This window comes from Miniopterus natalensis, chromosome 4, assembly GCF_054644295.1.
Source record: "Miniopterus natalensis isolate mMinNat1 chromosome 4, mMinNat1.hap1, whole genome shotgun sequence".
NCBI lineage: Eukaryota > Metazoa > Chordata > Mammalia > Chiroptera > Miniopteridae > Miniopterus > Miniopterus natalensis.
The window spans coordinates 6242307-6267855 of record NC_142084.1 but is presented as its reverse complement, the minus strand read 5'-3'; the positions used below and the strand labels follow the sequence as shown (position 1 = coordinate 6267855).

The following is a 25549-nucleotide window of genomic DNA, read 5'->3' as shown; positions in this document are numbered from 1 at the left end:
TTGTTTATTTTGTTTTTGATGGTATTTGAAGAAATGAGCATTTTTCCCAATGATTTACAAGGGTTTATAGGTTTAAAGAATCGTTCACATCGGGCTGGGCTGGACCCGTTGACCTCCTAGAACGCTAACGTTGGAGTAAATGCGCACTGTGAGAGCATCACAGGGAAAGACGCGTTTCTAAGTGCTCGGGGCACTGTGGGATTATTTAGTTCTAAACGAGGTCAAGGTTACACTCTGCCATGTGTTGTTTTAGATAAATAAAAACTTGCATATAGACTGATTTCTAAAGATAATGCTAAAAAATCACCAGGCTGTTTAAACTTTGCTTTTCGCTTTGGAAATAGCATAGTCTTTCAGAGAAATCTGAAAATTATCTCCTCAATTATGTTTATAATTTTAGCAAGAGAAAGCCACTTTGGCATGACTGAAAACTGCTGTGTTGCAGTATTGTCCGAAACCATCTGCTTTCCATTTGGAAAATAGATTCCTGGCAGCTGCGTTCAGAAATTTAGGGTTACATAGTTTGTAGGTCAAATTATACACTTAAATTGATTGAAATTCAGCAACCGATTCTAGTTTTCTATCAACCTAATAAAAATTCCTTTCCAGCCCCAGCTACGCAGGTGCCTGCATCGCCCAGCAATTACCAAAATCGCTGTCTTTATCATGTGTCTGATTGTTTACCCCAATTTAAACCTAAAATGAATTGAAAAGCTGTCATGTGCTTTAACTTTTATTTTTAAGCATTAGTTCCCTAAGAGAATTAGTGAACTTAATTGTGCTATTTATGCCTATGCCCAGAAAGTTCTCTAGTTATACAAAAGTAATTTTGTTGATAGGAAATTCAGAATCCTTATATTTTTTTCCCCATGCTTTCCTTGATTTTTTTTTTTTTTTTTTTACTGAGCTTCCTATTTTTAATCTAATCATCTCTTGGCTTAAAATTGGGTGTAGCACAAATAGGGCCTTAAGCTAAGCATTTTGCCAAGTATGTTTAAAAATCCTTAGTCACGAGTTTTTGAGATAAAAATAAAAGGAACCCAGCTGACCTGGTTATGGTCCTTAGAAAGTTATCAGAATGTAATAAATGCCTGTCTGTTATAGGTAGCTGAATATCTGGCAGCTTGGCTGATTGCCTTTCCCGAGGACAGCCTGGGCCCTCGGGCTTCCTGTCGGGCATCGGGCATCCATTGGTAGATGTCCACGCGTGAACTGCCTGAGTCTAGTTCATGGCGATAAGGCAGCGGGTTCTGTTTAATCCTTCCTGACGAGCTAACCTTACCTGTTTTGCAATGATTTTGCTAGTGGGTTATTTCCACTGGTGTTCTTAGCTCTGAAATATCGGGCTCCGCTCTGGAACTTCTTAGGGACTTAGAAGTCACCCAGATCTGCGTGTGCTCTTCCCAAGCACAGTCACACACTCGCCCTTAAGTTTCACTTAGAAGCATAGACGTATTTCAACCTAATCTCAACCTTGTTAATCACATGCCCTCTTTATGTGGTTTGGAAAAACTGTACACTTATCCAAATTTTTATAGTCTGTTCCTCTTCCATGTTGAGACATAAAGGAATCCACTTGTATACTGTTAGGAAGAAGGAAAATCATGACGCGTGTGGCTACAGGTGTTACCCGGCCCTGCTGTGCTCTGGTCACTTTATTTCCCATGAGGCCAGTACCGCGTGGAGTTGACGTTCCCCCTTTTGTGTAAGCAGATTTCTCTCTCATTCGCATGTGGATTCACTTCTCTCTTAGACAAAGTCAAGTGCTAACAGCCTTGTAAACTGGGTACATTTTTTCCTTTAAAAACGTGTCCTGTGCATGTTGAAAATGGGAGGAGAGACATCAGCCTCCTGTAAACTGTAAGCGATGGCTGTCGGGTGGCTTCGCGGCTTCTCCAGTGGCTACAGGCCTTGTCTGAGAGCCACTTCTACACGACTTGCTTTCCAAACATCGACATTAAAATGTCAGTTTATGCAAAGGTTGTTTTCCTAATTCCGTACACAAGCACAAATAACTAAAGCCAGTATTTTAAAAAACAATTGAAACTAAACTTTATGTGAAGTTTGAGCCAATAGTGTGGCTTTAAATAATGTGTTACATCAACAATGTCAGACCAAAGTGAGCAGTTTCCTTTGAATATGGGGTGTAGAACTATGTTCACATTAAGCATTGAAGTGTCTCGGCATGTTTTCTGGAGATCCCAGCAGGTGCAGGGAGGAGCAGTGTTGGGTGAGAGGATCTGGGAGTTTTGAGTTGGATCTTCCTTCCTTAGACGCGTACAGCACCTTATTGCTTCACAGAATCTTTAAAAGAGGGCATTTCTGCTCTTCAACACCACGGTACTGTAGTTACATTACCCCCTGACAGAAAACAAAGGTGGGAATCTCACTAGGCAACGTCTGACCCATCAAGCCATCGATAAAAGAAGCTGTGCAAACTCAGAATTGTGTGCATAACCTGCCCCAGAAAGAGCACAGACTGGATTCCCGCTATTATTAAAAAGCAGAGTGTTTTGTTTCATAAACTGGAATTTAAAATCACCTTCCCAAGACATTCAGGGCAGACAGAAAGCCGAGGCCCCTGGTGGTGGTCAGAGAGCTTTACTGACACGTGACTTCCTCGTGGCCCCTTAGGGGTCCCAGGAATTCCGAACCTCTGTATCACCGACCACGGGCTCTGCACGGACGCGTCTGCTGTCCCATGAGGTCAGCTCAGGAGGGTGGCCATGTGGCTGGCCCAGCAGCAGAGGGGAGAAGCTCACTCTGAGGAGAGCAAGGCTGGGGCCAGTGTCCGTGGAGAGGGCCCCAGCCGTGCGGGCCTCTGTCCTGTAGCATTTCGAGTCTCCTTTGCGGAGGAGAGAAGGGGACTTCCTGCTGCGTGAATAAGGATGCCCGGCGGGAAAGCACGTGCCCTCCGTGAGTGCGGGCGTGGAGGGACAGCTGTCCTGCGAGCTGAAGGTGGCTGTCCCGCCGCCTCACTCGGAGCTCTGACCGCGCTGCTCTGATGGGGGCGGCACAGAGGGGAGCCCTGATGCGAACCCCCAGGCCCTCTCCCGCCGCAGCCCTCGCCGGGCCCCTGGGGCTGGCCTCACAGCGCGTGTTTCTCGGAAGTTGGGCTCGGGGGTGGAGCTGAGCTTGGAGCGGGGAGCCGGTGGCGTTCGTGTGAGGTTTAAGCACACCTGGTGTGTGTCAGATGCGAAGGTCAGGGTGAGCGGGAGAAGGTGCGAGGGTCCTCGCTGGAAGGGAACGCTCTGGGTTACTCCGTAGGATTTTATTACTTGACCTTTTTACTTTACAAAAGATGGAGGTAACAAGGAATAGTGATACCCCAGATAGTCACGGGAACCTGAGGGGCTTGGAGGAGTCAGGAAAAAGCCTTAAGGGGAGACCTGGTCCAGATGATTAATTTTCTTCCCTCTGCCCTCACCGAGCTAGAGCCTCTTTAGATCAGGTGCCTCTCGGCCCATCTGGCTAATGTGCTGGTGGGAGGTGGACAGCCCAGGGGTGGGGGGAGAGGGGTGGACAGCCCAGGGGCTGGGGAGAGGGGTGGACAGTCCAGGGGCGGGGGAGAGGGGTGGCCAGTCCAGGGGCTGGGGAGAGGGGTGGCCAGTCCAGGGGCTGGGGAGAGGGGTGGACAGCCCAGGGGCTGGGGAGAGGGGTGGCCAGTCCAGGGGTGGGGGAGAGGGGTGGCCAGTCCAGGGGGGGGCAGAGGGGTGGCCAGTCCAGGGGCTGGGGAGAGGGGTGGACAGCCCAGGGGCTGGGGAGAAGGGTGGATGGTCAGGGGCAGGGGAGTAGGGGTTCCTGCCAGTGCCGATCCTGGACACCATAAGAAATCTGGGAGAGACGGCGACAGCTCGGCTTGCCTGCGGGAACCTCGGTGACTTGGCCTTGGCCAGTGTTGCTTCATGGGAGTTGGGGCTCAGTGTGGCCTGATTTCCCAGGAGAAACCAGAAATCCATTACTTTTGCTTAAACTCTCCCAAACCAAACAATATAACAAACTTGGCGATTTTTAATAACATTCAGTCCCAAACGAGAGGCATCGGAAGGTACATGCCGAGTCCGCTCGTTTTCCAGCCCAGGTGATCGGCTTAACTCTCCTCATAGGTTTTGGGTCCTTAAAACCAGAACTTATGACTCAAATTAAGTGGAGGGAATGAGGTTTCCTTCTTGCATTCATTTAGTAAATGTTCGTACTACCACATTTCAAAACTGTCTCATCGGGAGTCTCAATGGATGCAGGGAAGCGTAGGTCCCGGCGTGGTCGGGGAAGCACAGGAAAGCCCATCGGCGAACTCTGAGTAATGTCACAGGAGTTCCCAAGCCGGGTCAGCTCCGAGGGCGTGGGCCCTTCTGTGGGTGACAGCTGTGCCTTAAAGGGGCTTGTCACCTAAAGGGCGTGGGTGCTTCCAGGAGAGGCAGGAGGCACAGAGGAACATCGATGAAAATGAGCAAGGTGGATGTGTCGAAACTGCTGGTGTGAACTAGTTAAATGATTATCGCTCAACACCAGATAGTAATCAAAAAACACATCCCCCTCCAAGAAACAGAGCCAGCCCCCGCCGACTGAGACCTGCTGAGCGGGGCCACCGAGTCTTCTAGCCGGCCCCTGGGTGGGTGTCGGGGCAGGGATCCCAGGGGAAGGAAGTTAACCCCTGGGCCTAGGTTTCTGTGCCTGAGGAACGTCGTCTGAGAATGAAACGTGAAGTGCTCAGAGCATCGTCACTGTCCTGCTCCCCACGCGATTCCCCCCGCAGTCCTGCGACGTCTGTCTGTGAACGAGACTGGGAGGCATAAAGGGGCGGATCCAGGCCTGAGTCCTGCGACCTGTCCTAGGTTCAGTCCTGGGGCAGCTCCCTCTCTCCTCCTTCCATCTGGCCTCCTAGACGAATGTCTCCAGTGAATGACCTTCGGAAGGAAAGCAGACACAGGGTGCCCATAGCGAAGCCAGAGGACTGCGTGAGCCCTGCTGCTGCGCTGGGCAGCTGTACTCACTGTCTGCTCTCACCCAGGCCGCTGTGGTGCCATCTGCCCAGACCCTGAGGATCACGGACTTCAGCTTCAGTGACTTTGAGCTGTCTGACCTGGAAACAGCGCTGTGCACGATCCGGATGTTCACCGACCTCAACCTCGTGCAGAACTTCCAGATGAAGCACGAGGTGGGAGGCGGGGACGTCCTTCCGGGCCGCATGTGTGTACGGGGGGGGTGGGGGTGCGTGCATGTGTGTGTCATGAGTCCTGCATGTAAACAGCATGGATATGTGCATGTGTGAGTGTGTGCATGCACGTGTCTTGTGTGGGTGGGTGGGTGTGCGTGTGTGTGTCGTGTGCTCCGCATGTGAACAGTGTGAATATGTGCATGTACAGTGTGTACACATGTGCATGTGTGAGTGTGTGCGGGTGTGCATTCACATGTGTGCACGTGTGTGTACACGGGTGTGCGTTCATGTGTGTAAGAGAGAGTTGGTATTGGATTTTACGTTTCAGCGACGGATATACTGTTACCTAATGCCTGCCAGAGAATTTTAAAGATAAACTGCTGATCACTCTGAGCACATTTATTGGGTTCCCACCATGTATCCAGCACCAGGTTGCAGACTAAGGGAGAGTTTTCCCAGCGTGAGAGCGGGATGTGCAAAGGCAGGAGGACAGGAGGGTGGGGAGGGCTGGGGATGGGGGGCACTGTGCCAAGTGGGGCTGGCAGGGAGCACTGGTCAGGAACAGGAAGCCTGTTGTAGAGACCCTTGTAAGCTGCTCAGAGGAATCAAGATTTTGCCCTGAGAATCGGCGTGTCACCAGGGAGTTTGAAGTAGGGAGGTGACATGGTCTGACTGCAGAGGTCTTGGTCACCGGTCAGGGAAGGGCCAGGGCTGAGTCAGCGCCTCCGGAAATGAGAGCATGAAGGGCTAATGTGAGGCCAGCTCTGGGCGCCCACAGACCACCGTGTGGGGGAAGATGAAAATGAACTTTTACTGCCTTCAACAACCTCGTTCGCCTCCCAGATAAGAGCGGGACCGAAGGCCATCCCCTCCCACAGCGGGCTGGGGCCGGGAGTCCGCTCGTCTCACCCGGCTGTGCGGACAGCCTCACAGAGCATGAGGAAAGAGAGGGGACCTCCTGGAAAACAGAAGTCCGGTTGTTCTCCTTAAAGTTATTTTTTTCTGCTCAGTTGAATGTCTAGTCTCCTTGTACAGATCTCCTCTCTGGGAATTTAAACACCTCGAAGGCCTTACTATTCAGCCATCTGGTACTTCATGAAATGCAAGTCGATTAACACAGACGATGTGCCCAGCTCTGTCTGGGGACATGGTTCTGCAGTGAGTGTCTGCTCTCAAAAGCCTCGCTGACAGGAGTGGAAACTCAGGCTGATGGAGTGGGAGAAGGTGACACAGCATCCTTCGCGGTGTTCTTGGGGGCTGGACCTCGCTCTTCAGTTTCACCGAAGCTCCTCTGACCCTTAGGTGATGTGTCTACAGGCTAGATTTCTGGATTTTCCTTGATTCTTTAGTTAATCCCAGTCATTTTCTACATCACTGCTCAGTTTGGAAGTTTATAGCTATTACTTAAAGCTCTCCAATAAGGAAGCTGTCATCTGCTGGCCAACTCTGTTCCAAAACGCGGAGAGCATGTGGGGTTGACACTCCAGTCCTCCGCCACATGGTGGCTGGGAGGGAAGAGCAGGCGACGCTCGGGTTCCCTGGATCAGCATCCCTGGGCCTGCGTCACAGAACAGGAGCGAAAGGCCTGAAGGGAAACGGGGGCACAAGCCTCTGACTTTCCACCGGACCCTCTGCAAGCAGTTTCCAAGAGGCCGCCCTTAAACCTCCTGCAGCGGCCTTGGCTGTCGTTAAAACGCCACTCTTTCCCCCCTTCCCGGTACCTTTTCCAGAGCCCAGGACAATGCTCCTTGTGTCTGAAGGGCCTCCAGTGATGTGCGTAGGAAGAAGCACATCCTGGTTATTTGTACAGATCCCCAGGAGCTCGGGAAACCATTCGGAATTGAAAGGAGGTGCTCAGAGGCCGCCTCGGATGCTGGCGCAGACGCGGAGCGGCCACACCGAGGGACCGCGAGTCCCCGGGGGTTCCTACTGAGTACGCACCATGCAGAAGTCGAATTAAACCCCGCTTGTAAGATTCTTCTCAACAGCCTATCCTTTTTTCGTTCCATCTTTAAAATATGTTTTTTGCATATGGACCTCAGGGCTTTATTTGCCTATATTGTTTTTCTAAATGACTTCTTGGTAACCAAGCAGGAACCCTGCTTGAATGTTCAAGTATGTTTAAAAGGGACAGAGAACTATGACTGCATCAGGACTGGGAGCTCCACCTTGGACATGTGCTTCATACCTTGCCCCCATCAGCCCCCGAGCCTCGCTCTAAATGTCTCCGCAGACCAACAGCTGGAGCCTAAGACGAGCCTGACAGTGGCTGCGTGCGTGGCTCTCTGGCAGTTCATCATACATGTGTGCCTCTCTATATGGACTCTCCTAATTGATGACGCATGGACATCACATCCTTCAAAAACCTAGTCAGCGCCCTAGCCAGACCCCAGATACCTTTCTTAGCTCTGCCTTGCATTTTGCATCTAATTTAGTGACAGTGTGAACAGGGTGGGCTCTGCAGCCACATGCTCAGGTGTGGATTTTGGCCCCTCCCTTTAGGAGCAGCATAACCTTGGGCATGGTCCTTCTCTGAGGGTCCTCAGCTGTTAAATGATTACATCATAGAGCCCCCCAGAGTCGGGGGGATTGGGTGTCTTACCACGCTCCAGGGGGAACAGCATCTGGAGCGTGATGAGTGTGGTGAGCGTGTGGTCAGCGTCAGCAGTTACTGTAACTCCGGATGCTTTCCTTCCCGAAGGTTCTGTGCAGGTGGATCTTAAGTGTCAAGAAGAATTATCGGAAGAACGTCGCCTATCACAACTGGAGACATGCCTTCAACACAGCTCAGTGCATGTTCGCCGCCCTGAAGGCAGGCAAAATCCAGGTACATTTTAGAGCCATTTATGTGGTTTAGACAGTTTGCTGCTCTAGTAGTAAAATTTACGGTAGCACATTCAAGTTTTTTAAATGTGCACTAACGATGATTGAGAATACTATTTATTGCCAGTTGCAAAATAAATTATATTTTAATGAAAGAAGGTTAGTATAACAAAATACTTGGTTGCTAAACTTTCCGATTGAATGTATATGGAACATTAAAATCGTCTTTAAATAATTCCGTGTTGAATTTAAATGGTGCTTGGGCAAATAAATACGTCCTGCAGAGGAAACCTTTACAGTAGAAGACAAAGTGTCACCCTCCTTATGTTCACATCCAACCTGCTCCATAGAAGAATCCGTCCAAACTGCTCAGGTCCAGAACCCGCTTTGTAGCTAGTCCAGGGTCCTCTATCGCCAGTTCCCTTGATCCCTTGTTAACTTTCAAGTGCATTGACCAGAGACTGTTCACAAGGAAGATCAATACAGAGAGTGTTCCCGCAATCTGTTCCTCCGCAGGCCAAGGTTTATGCACACCTCTGTCCTTAGACTCTAATGCCAGTGGGAACCGACTAGCTATTCAGGCCCCATCTCAGAACTCAAATTCTGAGCCTCTGGGCCGCTTCTATTGTAGAATTCTAGAGCCTTTATTCTCTGTCTCCCCCCATAGGGAGTGCACTTTAATGGCAGGGCTTGTCCTCAGGAAGCAGGGCAAACATCTTTAGGGAGCAGGCTCACTTACGTCAGGACTGGAAAGGTCGTGAGGACTGACCGCTGAGTGCCGGCCTGGCAGAATGCTGATTTTGTGTGTGTTGAGAATGTGCTGTTTAGAGTGTTGCGAATCTGGCAGACCAGAGCCGACAGGAATTTCAGCTTGTGTTTCCTTCCTAAGGACAGTAGTATAGATAATACGGATGGCAGCCACTCAAAAACAACCTGTGATTGGCTTTGAAATATGTTATGCAACCTTTTAAAGCCAAATTTTCATTCCTAACCCCCTTTAGTGTATTGTTTTGCCGAACATTCTTGCTCTCTGTGCCTTTAGGGCAGAGCCAATGAGGGCAGAGTGAGGAGGCCCAGAACCTGCAGGGAGCTACGGGGCAGATCGAGGAGGCCCAGAACCTGCAGGGAGCTACGGGCAGAGCAAAGAGGCCCAGAACCTACAGGGAGCAGCTACAGGGCAGAGCGAGGAGTCCCAGGACCTGCAGGGAGCAGCTACAGGGCAGAGCGAGGAGGCCCAGGACCTGCAGGGAGCAGCTACAGGGCAGAGCGAGGAGGCCCAGGACCTGCAGGGAGCAGCTACAGGGCAGAGCGAGGAGGCCCAGGACCTGCAGGGAGCAGCTACAGGGCAGAGTGAGGAAGCCCAGGACCTGCAGGGAGCAGCTACAGGGCAGAGCGAGGAAGCCCAGGACCTGCAGGGAGCAGCTACAGGCAGAGCAAAGAGGCCCAGAACCTGCAGGGAGCTACAGGGCAGAGCGAGGAGGCCCAGGACCTGCAGGGAGCTACGGGGCAGAGCGAGGAGGCCCAAGACCTGCAGGGAGCAGCTACAGGGCAGAGCGAGGAGGCCCAGGACCTGCAGGGAGCTACGGGGCAGAGCAAAGAGGCCCAGAACCTGCAGGGAGCTATGGGGCAGAGCAAAGAGGCCCAGAACCTGCAGTGAGCTACAGGGCAGAGTGAGGAGGCCCAGGACCTGCAGGGAGCAGCTACAGGCAGAGCGAGGACAGTGATTCAGAGTTTATTTGGTTCTTCCACGTATATATAATGACCACTAGGAATGAATGACATCCACTGTGGTGGACAGATGATTGGTGGAGGCACTTCAGCCCTTCCTGTGGATAAGTGTCATGGGCAGTAGCCCCGTTCTGAAGATGAGGCACAGCTGTTTCCCTGTAGAACAGGTCCCCCATATGGGTTCTCTGCGACCACAAAACAGTCTTGTATAAAACACATAAAAACTGCGAGACTGCACAGAGGTGGTCTAGGGCCCTTACGAGATCCTTCTCTCCCCCTCCCCCCTTACTCCCGGCCCTGCAGACCAAGCTGTCGGACCTGGAGGTGCTCGCCCTGCTGATCGCCGCCCTGAGCCACGACCTGGACCACCGCGGGGTGAACAACTCCTACATCCAGCGGTGAGGCGTCTCCCCAGCCGGACAACAGGACCATCCTTTCCAATTGTAGGGTTGTCTTTTTAAAGCAAGGCCCACGGCAAAATTACATGCTACAAAATTTCGATGGGTCAAGGTCCTGTAACACACTCTGGTTTAGTTTAAGTGAAATGGACAAAAGAATGCAAGTCCAAGAGTTTTGTTTTAGGTTGAACTTAAGAGCTTCGTAGAAAACTATAAAGTCTAGCTCAGAAAAGGAAAAATGTCACCCTAATAGAATAGACGATTCTTGAGAAGTGCTCAGCTTGATCCTGGGTACTTAGCAAGTATTCGGTGGAAGGAGGCTCTGGTCTCAGGGAAGGCGCCTGTGCAGCACAGCCTTGGGGACTTGGGGCTCTGCGGCCAGACTTGGACTCAAGCCCTTCCTCTCGCACAGTTCCTGCGCCGCCTCGGGCAAGGGCCTCATCTCTCAGCACGTCAGTTGCCTGACTTGTAGGTGGAGGCGATCGCATGCCTACCTCCTGGGGCCGATGCGGGCTTCAGGAGCTAACACATGCCAGCGCCACATCAAACGCCTGGCACCTACCAAGTGTTGAGTAAATCTTAGCAGTCGATGCTGGTGACAGTCCCGTTCCCATCACAGCCTGCTCTCTGGCTGACTTTGAGAGCTCTTTAAACAAGTGTTTCAGGTTCCCCTACGGACCTTACTTAAGTGACATTTGCAGTGACAAATGAGATATAAAGGCGGCGTCACTTCATCAGATTTTTGAGCCACTGGGACATTTTTATTTTTTCGCAGCAACTTAGTCTAAAAGCCTGCATTATAATGGGAAAAATCTCTTCGTACTGAGCATTTTTTTAAGTATGCGAATGATTCCTCTAATGAGCAGACCTCTTAAGGAAATTCCAGATGTCTTGAGGGAATTTCAGAACACGGCCTAATCGCAGTCCCTTTATCTGAATAAATAGAAAACTTCATGTAAAAAGAATTGTAGTGATGCAGCAACCGCGTCCTCTGCTGACCTCTGATGGGAAAAGATAGCAGATGCTTGCCTGAGTGTCCGAGACTAACTGTTTCCTCTAAAACCTAACATTTCGTGAACTGGCCTGGTCCCCTGTGCTTGGTCATGTGATCGCGACGCTGAGCCTGTCGTTATCAAAGGGAAAAAAGATGTAGCATTGGATGCGGCTAAAAGATCTCGGCGCCAAACGTGATGCTGTTAGTGTTCAGATCAGACGCTGTGCTGCCCTGCTGGAGAGGGAAGAACACTCAGCTAGTTTTTCCTTTGTTTGTTTAAAAATAATTCCCCAGAAAAACATCTGGAGAAATGTCATCCTCTCTCAAGAAAAAAAAAATCCTGGGAAAAGTCTCGGACCGCAGGATCTTGCTCTCACACACACCACAAAGGAGACTTCCTCCAGGTCATACTCGCTTCTGTGAAAACTTACAGGAGTATTAGAGATTTTTTTTTTTTAATGTTTTTATTGATTTCAGAGAGAGAAAAAGAGAGGGAGAGAGAGAGAAACGTCAATGATGAGAGAGTCATTGATGGAGCCCGCAACCCGGGCATGTGCCCTGACCAGGAATCGAACCCAGATCGCCTGGATCCTAGGTCGATGCTCAACCGCTGAGCCACGCCCAGCCGGGCAGGAACTTAACTTCTTTTAAAGAATAGTGGAAATTGTGCCTTCTGCTGACACCTGAGGGTCAGGAGAAATCTGAGGTCTTAGACTGCACTTGTCATGCTCTGGGGCTTGATTTGTGCCCGTCTGTGACATGTAATGAACTGAGCACAGTGCCCCTCCCTCCCTCCCGCAGCCACGACTCCCCTGTCCCCCCCGAGTGCAGTCTAGAGCGCCAGGACGGCCTGCGCCCCACGTGGGGGGACTGACCTACCCCCCTTCCATCACTGACGCCCCAGCCCTCCCTCCTCAGACGGTTCTCTCCCAGGGGCTCCTGACCTTCAGCCTCGTTTCACAGGACAGGCCCCCTGAGCATTCGTCTCAGATTCTAAACTTATTCTAGTCTCGAAGTTGAAACTGTCCCGGGTCCGACTGTTTCAGAGATCTTTCTCGTGTCCAGAGAAATCAGTGCCGTGTCCGTATTCCATTCCACCCTGACGTGGGCGGGATTGTCCGCACGCGGAACCGTGTTTGAAAGCAGCCTGACTGTTGGTACTTAGAGCCCAGAGACGACCCTCCCTCTTTTCTCAGCAGGAGGAGAGAAGGCGGTTGGTCTGATGAGTTTTGTGAAGTCGCCCCCGGTGTAGTTAACCAGCAAGGAGAAATCTGCGAGCTGGCTCACGCCGACCCGACTGTTCTAAGTGTTTTTTCTCGCCGCCCTGCAGGAGCGAGCACCCGCTGGCCCAGCTGTACTGCCACTCGACCCTGGAGCATCACCACTTCGACCAGTGCCTCATGGTGCTCAACAGCCCGGTGAGCGCCCCCGGGACCCGAGGGGCGGTGTAAACGCCGCGGTATTTTAAGTGTTGGGTCCACGCCCAGGATCGTGATTCCTGAGCGTGCTTTGTTCCTTGTTGGGTAAGGAAGGCGAAGCCGGACACTGCGGTGCCCACAGCCTCGCCCCTCCGCGCACCACGCGCCAGCCCGGCCTCCGCTTGGTCATTCCGCATCTGTAGCAAACAACCCTGGTGTTTTATGGCTCTCAGTTAATTCTGTTGTGTGGAGGTTTTTTGGGGGTTTTTTTTGTTCCAACGAAGTGGTGGGCATAGCTCTCAAGTACCTTTTCCTCTCTTTACTGAAACCTCTGACCACGAACAACTTGTAAAGAAATGAAGCTATCCAACAACTGGGGGAACAGATATTTGTGAATGTGAGAAAGCATGTGACATGCCGGACACATTTATGTCGAGGGAAATGAGGTTGAGAAAACGTATACCAGCAAGCTAGCAGTGGGGGGTCTTGCCCGGTGGGGTTCCTGCTCTTCGCTTTCTCTCTCCGGCGTGCTCTTTACGCGCATTAGCCGGCCGCGCGCGTGGCTATAGCAGCAAGGAAACGCGAGCTGCAGCTGCGCAGCGCGGGGCTCGGGGGTGTCATCTTAGGGCAGCTCCCCGAGCTGGATGTCGCCTCCCCCTCAGCTTCCCCGAGCCCCGGGGCCCCTCAGGGTGGCCCGTGACTTTCCTGGACACTCTCTCACTACTTTGGGTCTCAGCATGGCCTACTCAATCCTCCACTTAGAAGCCGTCATGCCCAGTCCTGGGTCCCGGCCCAGAGGCTTACGGAGAGGAGAGACTGTGCCCATGCCCGCCAGCGTGACAGTCTCAGGACCTGGACTTACTCTCAGGTTCTCCCCGACCGCCTGTCGGCTTCTTTCATCCCGCCCTGTGTCTCTAACTCCGTCCGCACCCGAGCCCCCAGACGTGGAGGGCGGGAGGGAGGCCGGGAAGAGAGGCGAGAACAGGCTCGCAGAGGGCGCTGTGCCAGTGACTGGCTCCCGCGCCGGTGGGTGTGGAGGCCGAGTCCTTTCCTGATGGTGGTTTCCAGACCCGGGCCAAGCGCAGCACTGGGGGCCTCTCCACGGGGTGTTCCCCAGTGCGAGTAACCGTCTCTGTCCCCTGTGTCACCTTGTGGCTCCTTCCTCAGCTCCCAGAACCTGACGTCTTGTCCTCTCTGTGGCCCTCTTGGACATACTCATGTTGAGAAAAGAAGTTAAGAAAATGTATACAAGACGTTAGCAATGGTTGTTTTGCTAACCATCAACGCTGCGCCTCCCAAACTCGGACAGGCCGTCCCACAGGGCGCCCACCCCCCTGCTGCCGTCGGATCTTCCAGATGGGAGGCAGACGGGTTCGGAGCATGCAGGGACGCCAGCCCCGCGCTGGCAGTGAAGGGACAGTCCCTCCTCTCCCTAAGCCTCGGCGCGCGTGCAGGGCTAGGAGTCAGGCACCCCGTCTGGAAACCCCCTTACAGGTTGCGCACCTGGTCTAGCATGGCGGGAGGTTGTTTCCTACGGATCCGTTCACGCACGTGGGTAAGGGGGGTGACGTCTGCGTGACGGATAAGTTCTGCTGGGTGAGGCGCCGGACTCACGGGAGTTGCCGTTCGGGTTGACAATACTGGGGACGAGGGCCCGGCTGAGGGGGCCTGGCCCGGCTCGGCTCTGGGCCCCGGGAGGCGCAGCCCCCGTCCTGGTGGTCCGGTCCCACCTGCACTGTCTCAGCCCCATCTCCCGGCCTGTCCACACAATTGCATTGTGTCGTATCATCTCCAGATGGCCAGTCCCTGGCCCTGGCCTGGTTTGGCTCTAGTCACACAGCTGCACAGGCTTTAAGCAGTTACCCCCAACATTGTTTTCCCATAAATGGTGTTATTTTTAGGGTGCAGTTTTTTAGAACTGAGACTTTTCAGGAACGGATGTCCTGTTATAGCAGGAACATCTGCACTTGCCCTGGGATTTGCTCCCTGTGTGCTTTGGCCAGGACTTTCATTTTAATACTCTATTCAGTTTTCAAAAAGAAAATATGCTAGCCTCTTCTAAAAACCACACTTAACAAGTTCCTGCCATAGCTGTTTCTGCTATTAGGTAACATAACTTAGGTAGTATTTTATTACTTAACAGAGCAGACGGGATCTGGTGGTCTGTACGGCTGGCCTCGAACTATAAGTCCCATCTGCCTATTCTGTCTTTGGAAGCCCAAGTATACAGGAATTTACAGCCTTTGCTTGGGGAAGGGAAATAAAAACGTAACACCAAAAGACAGTTCCTTTTTCCCCTTGAAGTGGTTTTATCTTATAATCGATGAAAGTATCAGAAGGTATTTCCTGAATAGTTTTCTCTTTGGCCCAGGCTCTAGAATGATTTGATATTTAAAAATAATGTTTATGGTTGTAATCACAGATTCCTCAGTTAGATAGATGCCCGGTTTCAGCACCTAGTTATCTGTTAAGCGAAGGTTTTGGCCCCGGCCCAGCCCACCCACAGTTCTCCGGTCTTCAGAACAATCCCCTGCCTCCGGTCCTGGTCCTGAGCCTCTGGGTTTTCCTCTGTCTTGGGATTTGGAAAGCACATCTGGCTCAATGTGCAGATGTTGAGTTTATTCTGAGAGTCCAAGACATGTTCTACTTAATTCAAGATGAGAGCTGTGCTTTAAATTACAGGCAAGAAATACCAAACGGTTTTGTGGTGACAGCGTCTGAGTATTAGCACACGCACCAGCCACACTTTACATTGTCCTGTCGGTGTTTCAGACCAGGCTGCCCTCTGCCAGGAAGCCCTCCGTTGGCTCCTGCCCCCGACCAGCGTGCTGGCCTGTTCCTAAGGAATGCACACTGCTCCCGGTATTAAGGTGAAAGTATATAACTGTGTCCCAAAGAGCTACTGAATTTATTAGGAAAGCCAGAGAAATATTCTTTAGTAATCAGCTGTGTAGAAGTCCCCACTCAGCTCTTCGTTCCTGCAGCTTTGACTTTTCAGTTTCGCTGCAGTTAGAACGTGGTGGGTGACCTGCCCCGAGGCTGTATGGTTGGGGTCTGGGCCTGGACTGAGCCCCGGGTGTGTAGAGTTTGCAGACACCCCCACACAGGCAGGTGCACCGTCAGGACGCCGTTTTCTCTCATATGCCCCGGCAGTGGGAGCAGAGAGAAGCATCATTTCGGGGCGTTCACGCTAAGTACGCAGGTGTCCCCCGCACGCACGAGTCAGCCCCAGCGCGCGTGCGGCCTGTGACTGCGCGCTCCGCTGTGTCCTTGTCGGCAGCTCCTCCGGGCGGCGTGCTAACGGTGGTTTCTTTTTCCACGAAGGGCAACCAGATTCTCAGCGGCCTCTCCATTGAAGAGTACAAGACTGCGCTGAAGATCATCAAGCAGGCGATTCTGGCCACAGACCTAGCCCTGTACATCAAGTAAGTCTCAAGAAGCGCCCCGGGGCAAGGAGCAGGTCCCGGAAGGGTTCGCAGGGCTGCAGACCTTTAAGGCCCACGCTGGGAAACGTTTGGGCGGTAGGACGGATGCCCCGGCAAAGCCGTTCAGCAGACTGTGTGCAGTTTCTCACGGGAGGAAGCGGGGAACTTTGAAGTTGCTGGTTCAGAGCCGAGAGCGGGCCCCCGTGGGCGCTGTGTGCGGGCGCTGTGTGCGGGCGCCGCGGGCACCCCGGGCAGGCTGCGGTTGGCACGGCCTGCGGTCTGTGAGGCTGTGGCAGCGAAGGGGGCCGGCAGGCACACTCGCGGGGCTTCCCTGCCACGGGGCCTCTCTCCTCCAGCCAGGGTCACGCCTGTGCTTTTAGCCGTTCATGAGAAGTAAAATCAAATAGAGCATCTCCAGAGTATCACGTGATCTCACTTATATGTGGAATATAATGAACTGACGAACAAAACAGATCCAGAGACGTGGAAGCATGGAACAGACTGAGGGAAGGAAGGGGGAGAGATTAACCAGAGAACTTTTATGTCTGTGTGCTTGTTCCATGGACACAGACAATAGTGCGGTGAAGGCCTGGGGGGCAGATAGATGGGGTCAAAGGGGGGAAAGGGGGACCTCTAATACTTTCAACAATAACGATAAATTTTAAAAAATAATTTAAATAAAACAGAGCAAGCACACAGGAACACACATATCTAAAGGTGCCTGCCTCTGAAAGTCTCTGCTTTTTTGAATTTGGGAGCACTTTAAAGTCAGTTAGGACAAGAGAAAATTGAATAAGTTTCAGCTGATTCAAAATGATTGCCCAGTAAAGATGATCTAATTACCAAGAATTTGAAAAATACCTGTAACCATAAAGCCTTCCCAGCCTTTCCAGGCCACCTGGTCTCTCCTCTGAGTCCTCCTGGGACCTGCATTTCATTTCTGGTGCTCAGTCGCATGCAGCCCACTTTGTTACACAGGTTTCCCTGTTTTCCTGGTATCTCTGGCTTCGTATGACGCCCCGAGATGCTGGCAGCGCTGGGCCCCTGGATACCCACTGTATGGATGAGCGCTCCCTCCCCGTGTTCTCCGCCTTTCTTTGCTTTAAAAGCACATCACAGCTTCATACTGACACAGAGCAATTGTTACAACTTTTTTCTTACCCTATGTCAGAATATATTTGGGTTATATGAAATTAAACCGAAATCCTATAGATCTTGTTATGCCACACATTTAAAATTCCTTAAGCCATTCTCGGCACCCCGTGTTAACCCACATGGTTCCCCTTTCCTGGAGTCCGGGCTGGGAATCGCGATTGCTGGCACCTGTGATGTGCGCCAGGCGAGGGTTGGTGCTTCACCCCGAGGACATGGTAGAAGGGGGAATGTGTTCTTAAGTAGTGATCTTTATGTTGGGTTCAAATATGGGTAAAAACCAGTAGAGATTTTCCCCACAAAATTGAGTCCATGATTCTTTGCAGACCACAGGGGATGAGATAAGAGCCTAGGGACTCCTCATAACCACCAAATATTTGGTTTTTTTTTCAAGGAGGCGAGGAGAGTTTTTTGAACTTATAAGAAAAAACCAATTCAACTTAGAAGACCCTCACCAAAAGGAGCTGTTTTTGTAAGTAGCCTTCCTATCTATCCTGAAAGCTGAAGGCTGGCTTCCCGGTTAATTTTGTCACCATCAGGTTCGTTGCAGTCCTTTGTTACCACTTGACGATCTCAGAGGCTGTTGGAGTTTTCCAGTGTTGCACAGAGGACCAAACATGGGCATTCAGCAGAAATGCATTTGCAAAATGCATTTGCAAAAAAGTGGATAATTCATTCCTTTGCTCTGGAAGGAGCATTAGGATGTTGTAGACCATCAGTACATGGCTCTAGGGTTCCCGGGTTCCCATCCCCAATTCTTTGGGATGAAAGCTGCAAATAGCAGTGTAAAGACTGTGGGAGCAAGAAGCTGGCTGTGAGGGGTTCACAGCCCTTGAACGACGATGGCAGAGCCTCGCGGTCAGGACTGGGCTCTCCAGATGTGTCCTCCCTCACCCACACCTCTGCCCATCCCGACTAGCTATGAACACCGTCCCTTGGCTGTTACCATGACTACCTTGGGGGGCAAGAACTACATCAGTAAGAAAGAGCAAAGAGTCATAATCGAGTGATGCTAAGGACAGTGCATTGCTTGAAATAGATCGTTACCATGTGCACAGAGATGCCAACCATGAGGCAACAGTGCACAAAGGCCCAGCTCTCTGCCCTGTGGTCGTGTGGCACTTGGCAATCTCAGCGTGGCTTCAGGGTGGTACAGACATGCCGCTGTGCTTTGGGAGCACTAGCTAGCTCTCCTCGATAACAAAGAAATCCCACCGCAGTGCCGAGCCTGGGCCTTGCTTTTCGCTGCTCGGCTCTCCTCCTGTGACCACCGAGGTCTCGTGGGTCACTTACTGTCACCTCCACACTCTTCCCTTTGCAGATGGGAGTTCAGCAGATGCGGGTGCGAGTGCCCCTTGGGGGAGGGAGGCAGTTGTGTTGCCGGACCCCCGAAGTCCTCCGCGAGAGCAGCCTGAGCTGCCATGGGACTGTCTCTGCCCTCATCTCTTGCGAGAGCGTTGCTGTGAGCGATGGAGAAGTGGGGGAAGTTAGGGAGAAGGTACTTTCAGGCTGGGTGTCCCCACGTGGTGTGGGCCTCACCCCGAGTGTGTCTGTATCACAGCGGAGTGTTAATCTCACCTGAGGACATTTATTTTTTTCATTGCTCTTTTTAGAGAGAGTGGAAGGGAGGAAGGGAGAGAGAGAGACATCGATTGCTTGCCTCCCTCACGCACCCTGACTGGGGCCAGGGCTCGAACCTGCAACTGAGGTACATGCCCTTTGACTGGAATTGAACCCAGGACCCTTCAATCCGAAGGCCGATGCTCTAACCACTGAGCACACTGGCCAGGGCAGTGAAGGCCTTGCCTGTTGTTTCCGACAGATTCAGAGCATGAAGCTGCGGATACTCGGCGCCTGCTCACGGGCCCCAGGGCAGTGTGGTTCCCCCAACAGGAGGGCTCAGAGCGCCCTCCTCGCATTCCCCTGGCAGACCCTGCTCGTAGTTCAAGGTCGCTGCGTGTGTGAGTGAATCGGGACGCCCACCGTAATTCCTGCTCTCTCAGGACCTTCATCAGCAGGCTGTTACCATTTAATAGCTAATTATTAGTGATCAATGTGTTTTCATCAGATGACCACTGAGCGTCGAGTGCCAGGGTGCAAAGAGTAAACAGCATCGGGCAAGCGTTGCCCAAAGGTCAATAATTTCTCTCCTTTGCCGTCTGGGGCTGATGGAGGCGGTTTGAGTGCAAATTTCAGTAGTTCACTGAGTAACCAAAACATGACCCTCTGACACCCAGTATCAGTCACATTCCTGGATGAATTCCATTTCTTCAGTCTCTATAAATGGTCAACTGTGGGTTAGAGGGTTTCAATTTCGCCTTTTTACCAAGAACGATTTATGCGAGTAACATTCTCATCAGAGCCAATGGGCTCTTGGGCTTCTCTGTCCCCCACAGAGCGATGCTGATGACCGCGTGCGACCTCTCTGCCATCACGAAGCCCTGGCCCATTCAGCAACGGGTACGTCGTCGCTCAGTGACAGTAAACTAATCATTAAAAATCAAAGTGAGGAAAGTCTTTACTCCCAAAGGTAGCTTCTGAAGTATTCGTGGAACTTTTCTAATTTTTAAGAAGTATGGAAAGCAAGTAATTGGATGTAAGTTTTCTTTTGTAGAAATTTCATTAGCACTTGATGTTTGTAAGATGTAATTAAGCAAGAGGAACATCTGTGTTAGCACAGCAAGGCCCTAGTGGTAAGTTTTTCTTTGCTAAGTGCTACTTCTGGCTCACTTAGAGATGTTTCAGTACATCCCTTTAATAATGGAATGAGGCGGAATTTGTATTTTCATTTATCCTTTCTTTGTTCCACATCAGACCCTGGAAAGGTAGCACAGTGAGGTCGGGGTCCAGACATACAAAGCAATACTGTCGAGCCTCTGTCATCAAAACAGCGCGGTGTGGGTGACAGGCCAGCGAAGTCAACAGAACACTGGAAATTGCATAGAACATTTCATTTATAACAGAGACAGTGTTTAAAATAACTGGGCAAAGGTAGACTTTTAACTAGATGATGTTATGATGATTTTCCCATCTCCATAGCCAGATAGCAAAAGACAAAATGGGATCCACTCTGCAAACGTAAACTCCAAATGCAGCAGCGAGTTCAGTGCAGAGAATTAAACCATCCAAGTATTAAATAAAAACATCTGTGGAGTCTTCTGTAACCCAGGAATGAGAAAACCTTCCTAACTATGGCTCAACATGCAAAAACTATAAAGGAAAAGACTAATAAATTTAATTCCATAAAAATGGAAAAAGCTTTTGCATGGCAAAGACACCCTAAGCAAAGTAAAGGACCATGAAAAACTGGTAAAAATGTTGGCAACTTCTGTCGATAGTTAATATCTCTAATATTAAAAACTTCTAAAAAACCAAGAAAGGCCACTAACCCTATAGAAAAATGGGCTTGAACGAAAATGGACTTGAACGAAAAGTTGATAAAAGAAGAAATGTGAATGGCTCTTATGAGGTTCTCAGAACCCCAGTCATAAAGGGAAAACGCAAATTAAAATTATGGCGACACACACAAAGCACTCATCCAGAATCTCATAACAGCTTTATTCCCAATAGTCAGAAACCAGAATCAACCCAAGCGTCTGTCATGGGGAGGCTGGACAGACACACTGCAGTGTGTGCTTCATACAGTCGAGTGCTGCTCAGCAGTAGAAAGTAACCCTTACGTGCAACGGCATGAATTAGTCTCATAAAATACTATACTGAGCAAAAGAAGCCAGACACTAAAGAATACTTATTGTGAGTCCTTTCTATGAACAGGCAAAACTAATCGATGGTGAAAGAAATTAAAATAGTGGTGACTGGGGAGAGAGGAAAGGAGGGGCAGGGTTGCCCGGGAAGGGTCTCGGAGGCGCCCCTGGAGTGGTAGGAAGAGTCTGCACCTGGTGAGGGGTATGTTACGTGGTTATCGGCATTTGTCAGTACAGTGAACTGTGTACCTATGATCTATGCAATTCACGGTACATAAATCCTACTTCATTTAAAAAGAAAACAAGCATTGAGATACCTTTTCTCAATTGTCCAGTTGCCAAAAATGCAAAGGTTTTACAACATTCTCTGTTGGGAAGCTGGGGAAAGACAAGGCAAAATACTGTAACCCTTCGGAAGTGTGTTCACTTAGCATCACTTCTAGGGGTCTTGTCACAAAGATATACTGGCAAGAATATGTGAAGGTGCTTACACAGCGAAGGCTGGAGCTGGCCGCGCACCCGTCGTGGGGCGCTGACTGAGTGACCGAGTCCGTTTCGCCATGAGCTCCGTGCAGCTGTGCAGAGAAGTGAGCATTGTCTCTAAACTGCCCGGGAGTGGTTACAAAGGTACGTTTTATGCGGAAAAAGGTTTAGCACAGACAAGTCAATGGTTCCCCCTTGAGGAAGGAGGGGATCCGACTGAGGATAGGAGATGGAAGGGAGAGCTGCTTGGCAGGACTTGCTTTGTAGACTGAACCTTGGAACCGTGTAGGTAGCGCTTATAATTATTAAAGAAAATTGAGTTTTAAACATCACTGAACCTTGAAAGTGAAATGGAACAATCCAGGTTTTGCTGCGGAGCCACGCTGAGAAGGACTGTTTCGTCCCACGTGACGTTAACACAGGAACTGGACCGCGTATCTCTAGTGGGATGTACCTTAAAACAAGCAGAATGATCCCCAAAAAGCCCTCAAAACTGCTTTCAGGAGTCACACCGCTCGTGGTGATGCCGTCTAGATATCGGTCCCTGTTGTAGGGGATGCGGGAGAGAAGCACGTAGGAATTGCATGGGGTTGTCGAGAGCTAGGAGTTGGGCCTGAGCGGAGATGACCTACGGGGACCAGCGTAGGCGGCAGCCCTGCGGCCCTGGTGAACCCGAGACACGAGTGAGCGGACATGCGCCGGCCCAGCCCCCAGAAGGGCGTAAACACAGCGATCAGCGAGGTTACGGGGCAAACCTAGGGCCCGACTGAGGTTTCTAAGCGCCTCCTGCAGAGGAAGGTTGCGGGAGAGAAGTGGCTGGTTGCGGTCCTGGACAGGAGATGCGCCGGTGAGCAGGACAGCTGGTCGGGAACGCGAGGAGGCACCGCCGCTGCGAGGGCCCGGGCAGAGGGCCTGGGCGCCCACCCGATGAGCCCCGAGGGCCGAAATGGAGCAATCGGAGCATCGTTAGGGATCGAAATACTTTAAATCTCAGAGTTCGAAGTAATAATGAAGATAATATAACAAAGCCTCCCCTGGTCACCTTCGGTGGATGCTTTGGTGGAGAACCATTTTTTAAAATGGTAATTAAAGTGGAGAAGGTGAAGCATTTCTCCTGCCTTTTTTTTTTTTAATACCAATTGTACTTTAGGGTAACTAAATAATTAATTTTCTCTTTATTGTATTTCAACTTATAAAGGAAAAAGGAATGATCGATTGCTTGAATGTCAGCTTTTGCAGCCCCTAAGAACTGTATCTAGACCGAGGTCATCAATGGCTGCCAAGGTCACGGAAAAGGGTCAGCCCGGCGTTCGTTCCAGAGCCCTGGGCAGGGGCACGCAGCACTGCCTGTGAAGGAATCATGGCAAAAATGCAAACTAAAAACATTCCAGCATCGATCTAATCAAGTCTGCAGATCTCATTGCCAGGGCAGGGAAATGCAGGGCGCAGACTCTAGGTGATACCAGAGCGATGCCGTCAGCAGAACCTGGACAGAGGAAACTGCAGGACAAACAACCCAGTGCACTCAGCAAGAACCACCGCCAAAATCATAAGGAACATTTTTAGAGAGTAAGAAGAGGAGGGTCCCGCAGGTTAATAAGAACTTACAAGGCCCATGGATCATTTGCAAAGTGCGCGCTTATTTGAGGTGTGTGCACAGCACCAGGCGTCGCAGGCGCTTGACGCCTCATTGGTTACACACACAGATGGGCTCGCGCTGCTTCTGTCCCCACCAAGTGCCAGCAGTGAAATGACGTTAGCTTTTTCCATGTAGTTACAGAAGATCAGGACCGCAGACTCCAGCCTTTGTCACCAGACACACATTTAAGGCAAATGACACATAACTTCATGCCCCATGACGGCTTTATTCTAACTTTACTGATGAGTTTGAAAGCTGCAGGTTTGGTAGATTCTGTTATCAAAGAGCCTTCAGAGTCCCTTCTACAAAGAGACAGGCTTTAAATCGCCAGGACGTCCTCTTGTTCGTTGCAGATAGCGGAGCTTGTAGCAGCTGAATTTTTTGACCAAGGAGACAAAGAGAGAAAAGAGCTCAACATAGAGCCTGCTGTGAGTATGAGACCCTGTTGCTGGCAATTATTCAAATAATTATTCAGATACTTTTTTGTTATAAACTTCTCAGGTGTCAGTGAGATCTTTCCTTAGGAACACAGCTACTTCTCATTTTATTTACCATCATATTATACCGACTTTTTTGTAATTTGCTTTTCCCACTTAAATATCATAAGGCACTTTTCATTCTAATGCCGCCCCTCTGTATGTTACTCACCCTGATTACGTAACGTAGATGGGACTGTCGCTTACCCGCTTCCTGCGGTGTGATATGTGCACTGTTCACGATCCACACAGCACAGTGACACGCATCTGTGTTGCTGAATGTTCATCCTGTTGGGATAAGTTCCCAGAACTGCTGGGTTGAAGGGCACACAGCTGTTGAAGGGTTTTTTTCATACATAACTGCCTTTTCCACAGAGTCTGGATCCCAAATACAAGAAAAAGATTCCTCTCAAACCATCTCTATCCTTTGGGATGAGTTTTTCCTGAAAATGAAGCATCGAGTCTTTTTTTTTTTCAATGCCAGTGAACAATTATTGAGCCCAAATTAGATGGGACGTGGCTAAGAGAGTCCCTGCTCCCTGTGCTCAGCTGGGGACACAGTGTCTCAGCCTCGCACAGTTGTTCCGTGTGATGCTGGGCTGTTCGGCAGCTCGGAATCTCCGTAGAAAGTGCTGGGGCAGAGTGGTGGTCCCAGCTAAGGAGAATTTGCTTGATTTTAAACGAGCCCCCAGACAGACCTGTTGCTTCCATGACGGTGCCAGGCTCATCCAGTGCTCCAGTCACGAGCTCTTGGGAGAAGCCGCAATGACATCTGCATAGTCTTAGAAGCTCCGTGTGAACTGAGCTGTAATCAGCTGTGGCCTCAGCTCCTTCTTTCATGGAGCTGAGGGTGTTTGATTCCACAACAGTAGACCGTTCAAAGTCTGTGTTCTCCAAATACTTGGTAGCTGTTGACTGTAGGTCAGTCATGGAGTTTAGGCCAGGTCACCAGTGAACTTTTAGGTCAGTGGTCAGCTCTAGAGAAGTGATTGGCTCTAGGTCAGTGGTGGGCTCTAGGTCAGTGGTCAAGTCTAGGTCAGTGGTCGGCTCTAGGTCAGTGGTCAGCTCTAGGTCAGTGGTCAGTTCTGGGGGTGGTGTGGGGACTTCACAGCCAGGACAGACAAGGCAGAGGATCAGGGCCTCCCTGAGCATGGTGCCAGCTGGCAGCTCAGGAGGCTGGTAGAGGTAAGGAGGCAGGTGAGCAGGTGTCCAGCCTTCCTCAGCCGGCCTTGTGACTAGTCTTTTTAGAGCCAAAGAGCATTGTGTTCTTTTAAGTGACTGCAGGTGTGTGAATGTCTGTCCTGTGTTTGTTTTCAGGATCTTATGAACAGGGAGAAGAAAAACAAAATCCCAAGCATGCAAGTCGGCTTCATAGACGCCATCTGCTTGCAACTGTATGAGGTATTTCCATGAAAATGACTGGGCTTGCTAAACTCAGACTTAGGAATTAAAACCCCAAGTAAACTGAAGTGATTGACCTTGGGCTTATATTTATTGTTCCTTCTGCTACTGAATATGCTGTGTGCAGGGAACAGGGAACACATTTTATATTTACAGCTTCTTAAAAACTTCATCAAAGCATAACCATCTATTGAGTGCCTACTGTGTGATAGGTTCTAGGGGCGTAGGGACACTAAGGATGATGTGCCCGTGCTGTCCCCGAGGTATACTGGGCACATTCTGTGTCAGCATATTCTTCGTAAGTGTAAGTTTTGGCCTAAATAAAAGTAATTACCCAATTCTTTCTCATTGTATAGTGTAGCTTAATAGTGTTAATAACATTTTATGAGGATTAAAAGGAGGTGGCTGAAAGAATATTACGAGTTCCCATTTCCATGCACCTCCTGGCCTGGGATTTTTATTTTATAGTTGAAGATACTCCCCCTAAAACATCTGGCTTACTAGGTTAGACGTGCATGCCCTGTGTACAGAAATTAGATGCTGTCCTTGTTTTTAAAAGTTTAAACAGGAAACTACCTTAAGTTTCGCTTGGGGAGAGAACATTTATCCAGGCGTTATCATAGAAAGTCAAGGCCAGAAGAAACCCGGAGTCCTGTAATCCGGACATTTCCCAGATGCAGTAACTGAGTCTGGGAAGTTCATCTCCCAGACGCTGGAATTCCTGCCCCAGTCAGCCAGGTGCAGGAGAGC

The 25549-nt window shown here is 50.5% G+C and overlaps 1 protein-coding gene across 3 annotated transcripts in view; it reads left to right on the top strand.

The window, feature by feature from the left end:
* The window catches only part of PDE5A (phosphodiesterase 5A), an 89859-nt gene that overhangs the window by 62969 nt on the left and 1341 nt on the right, over nt 1-25549 (top strand). For 2 of the 3 annotated variants that reach the window (XM_087816218.1, XM_087816219.1), the window contains 9 exons: nt 5012-5158; nt 7860-7985; nt 10013-10107; nt 12432-12519; nt 15844-15944; nt 17491-17568; nt 19493-19556; nt 23276-23350; nt 24716-24799. In XM_087816218.1, the coding sequence (XP_087672344.1) occupies nt 5012-5158; nt 7860-7985; nt 10013-10107; nt 12432-12519; nt 15844-15944; nt 17491-17568; nt 19493-19556; nt 23276-23350; nt 24716-24799 (858 nt within the window). The remainder of the gene's footprint in view (nt 1-5011; nt 5159-7859; nt 7986-10012; nt 10108-12431; nt 12520-15843; nt 15945-17490; nt 17569-19492; nt 19557-23275; nt 23351-24715; nt 24800-25549) is intronic. The other variant, XM_087816220.1, reaches the window with a different exon arrangement.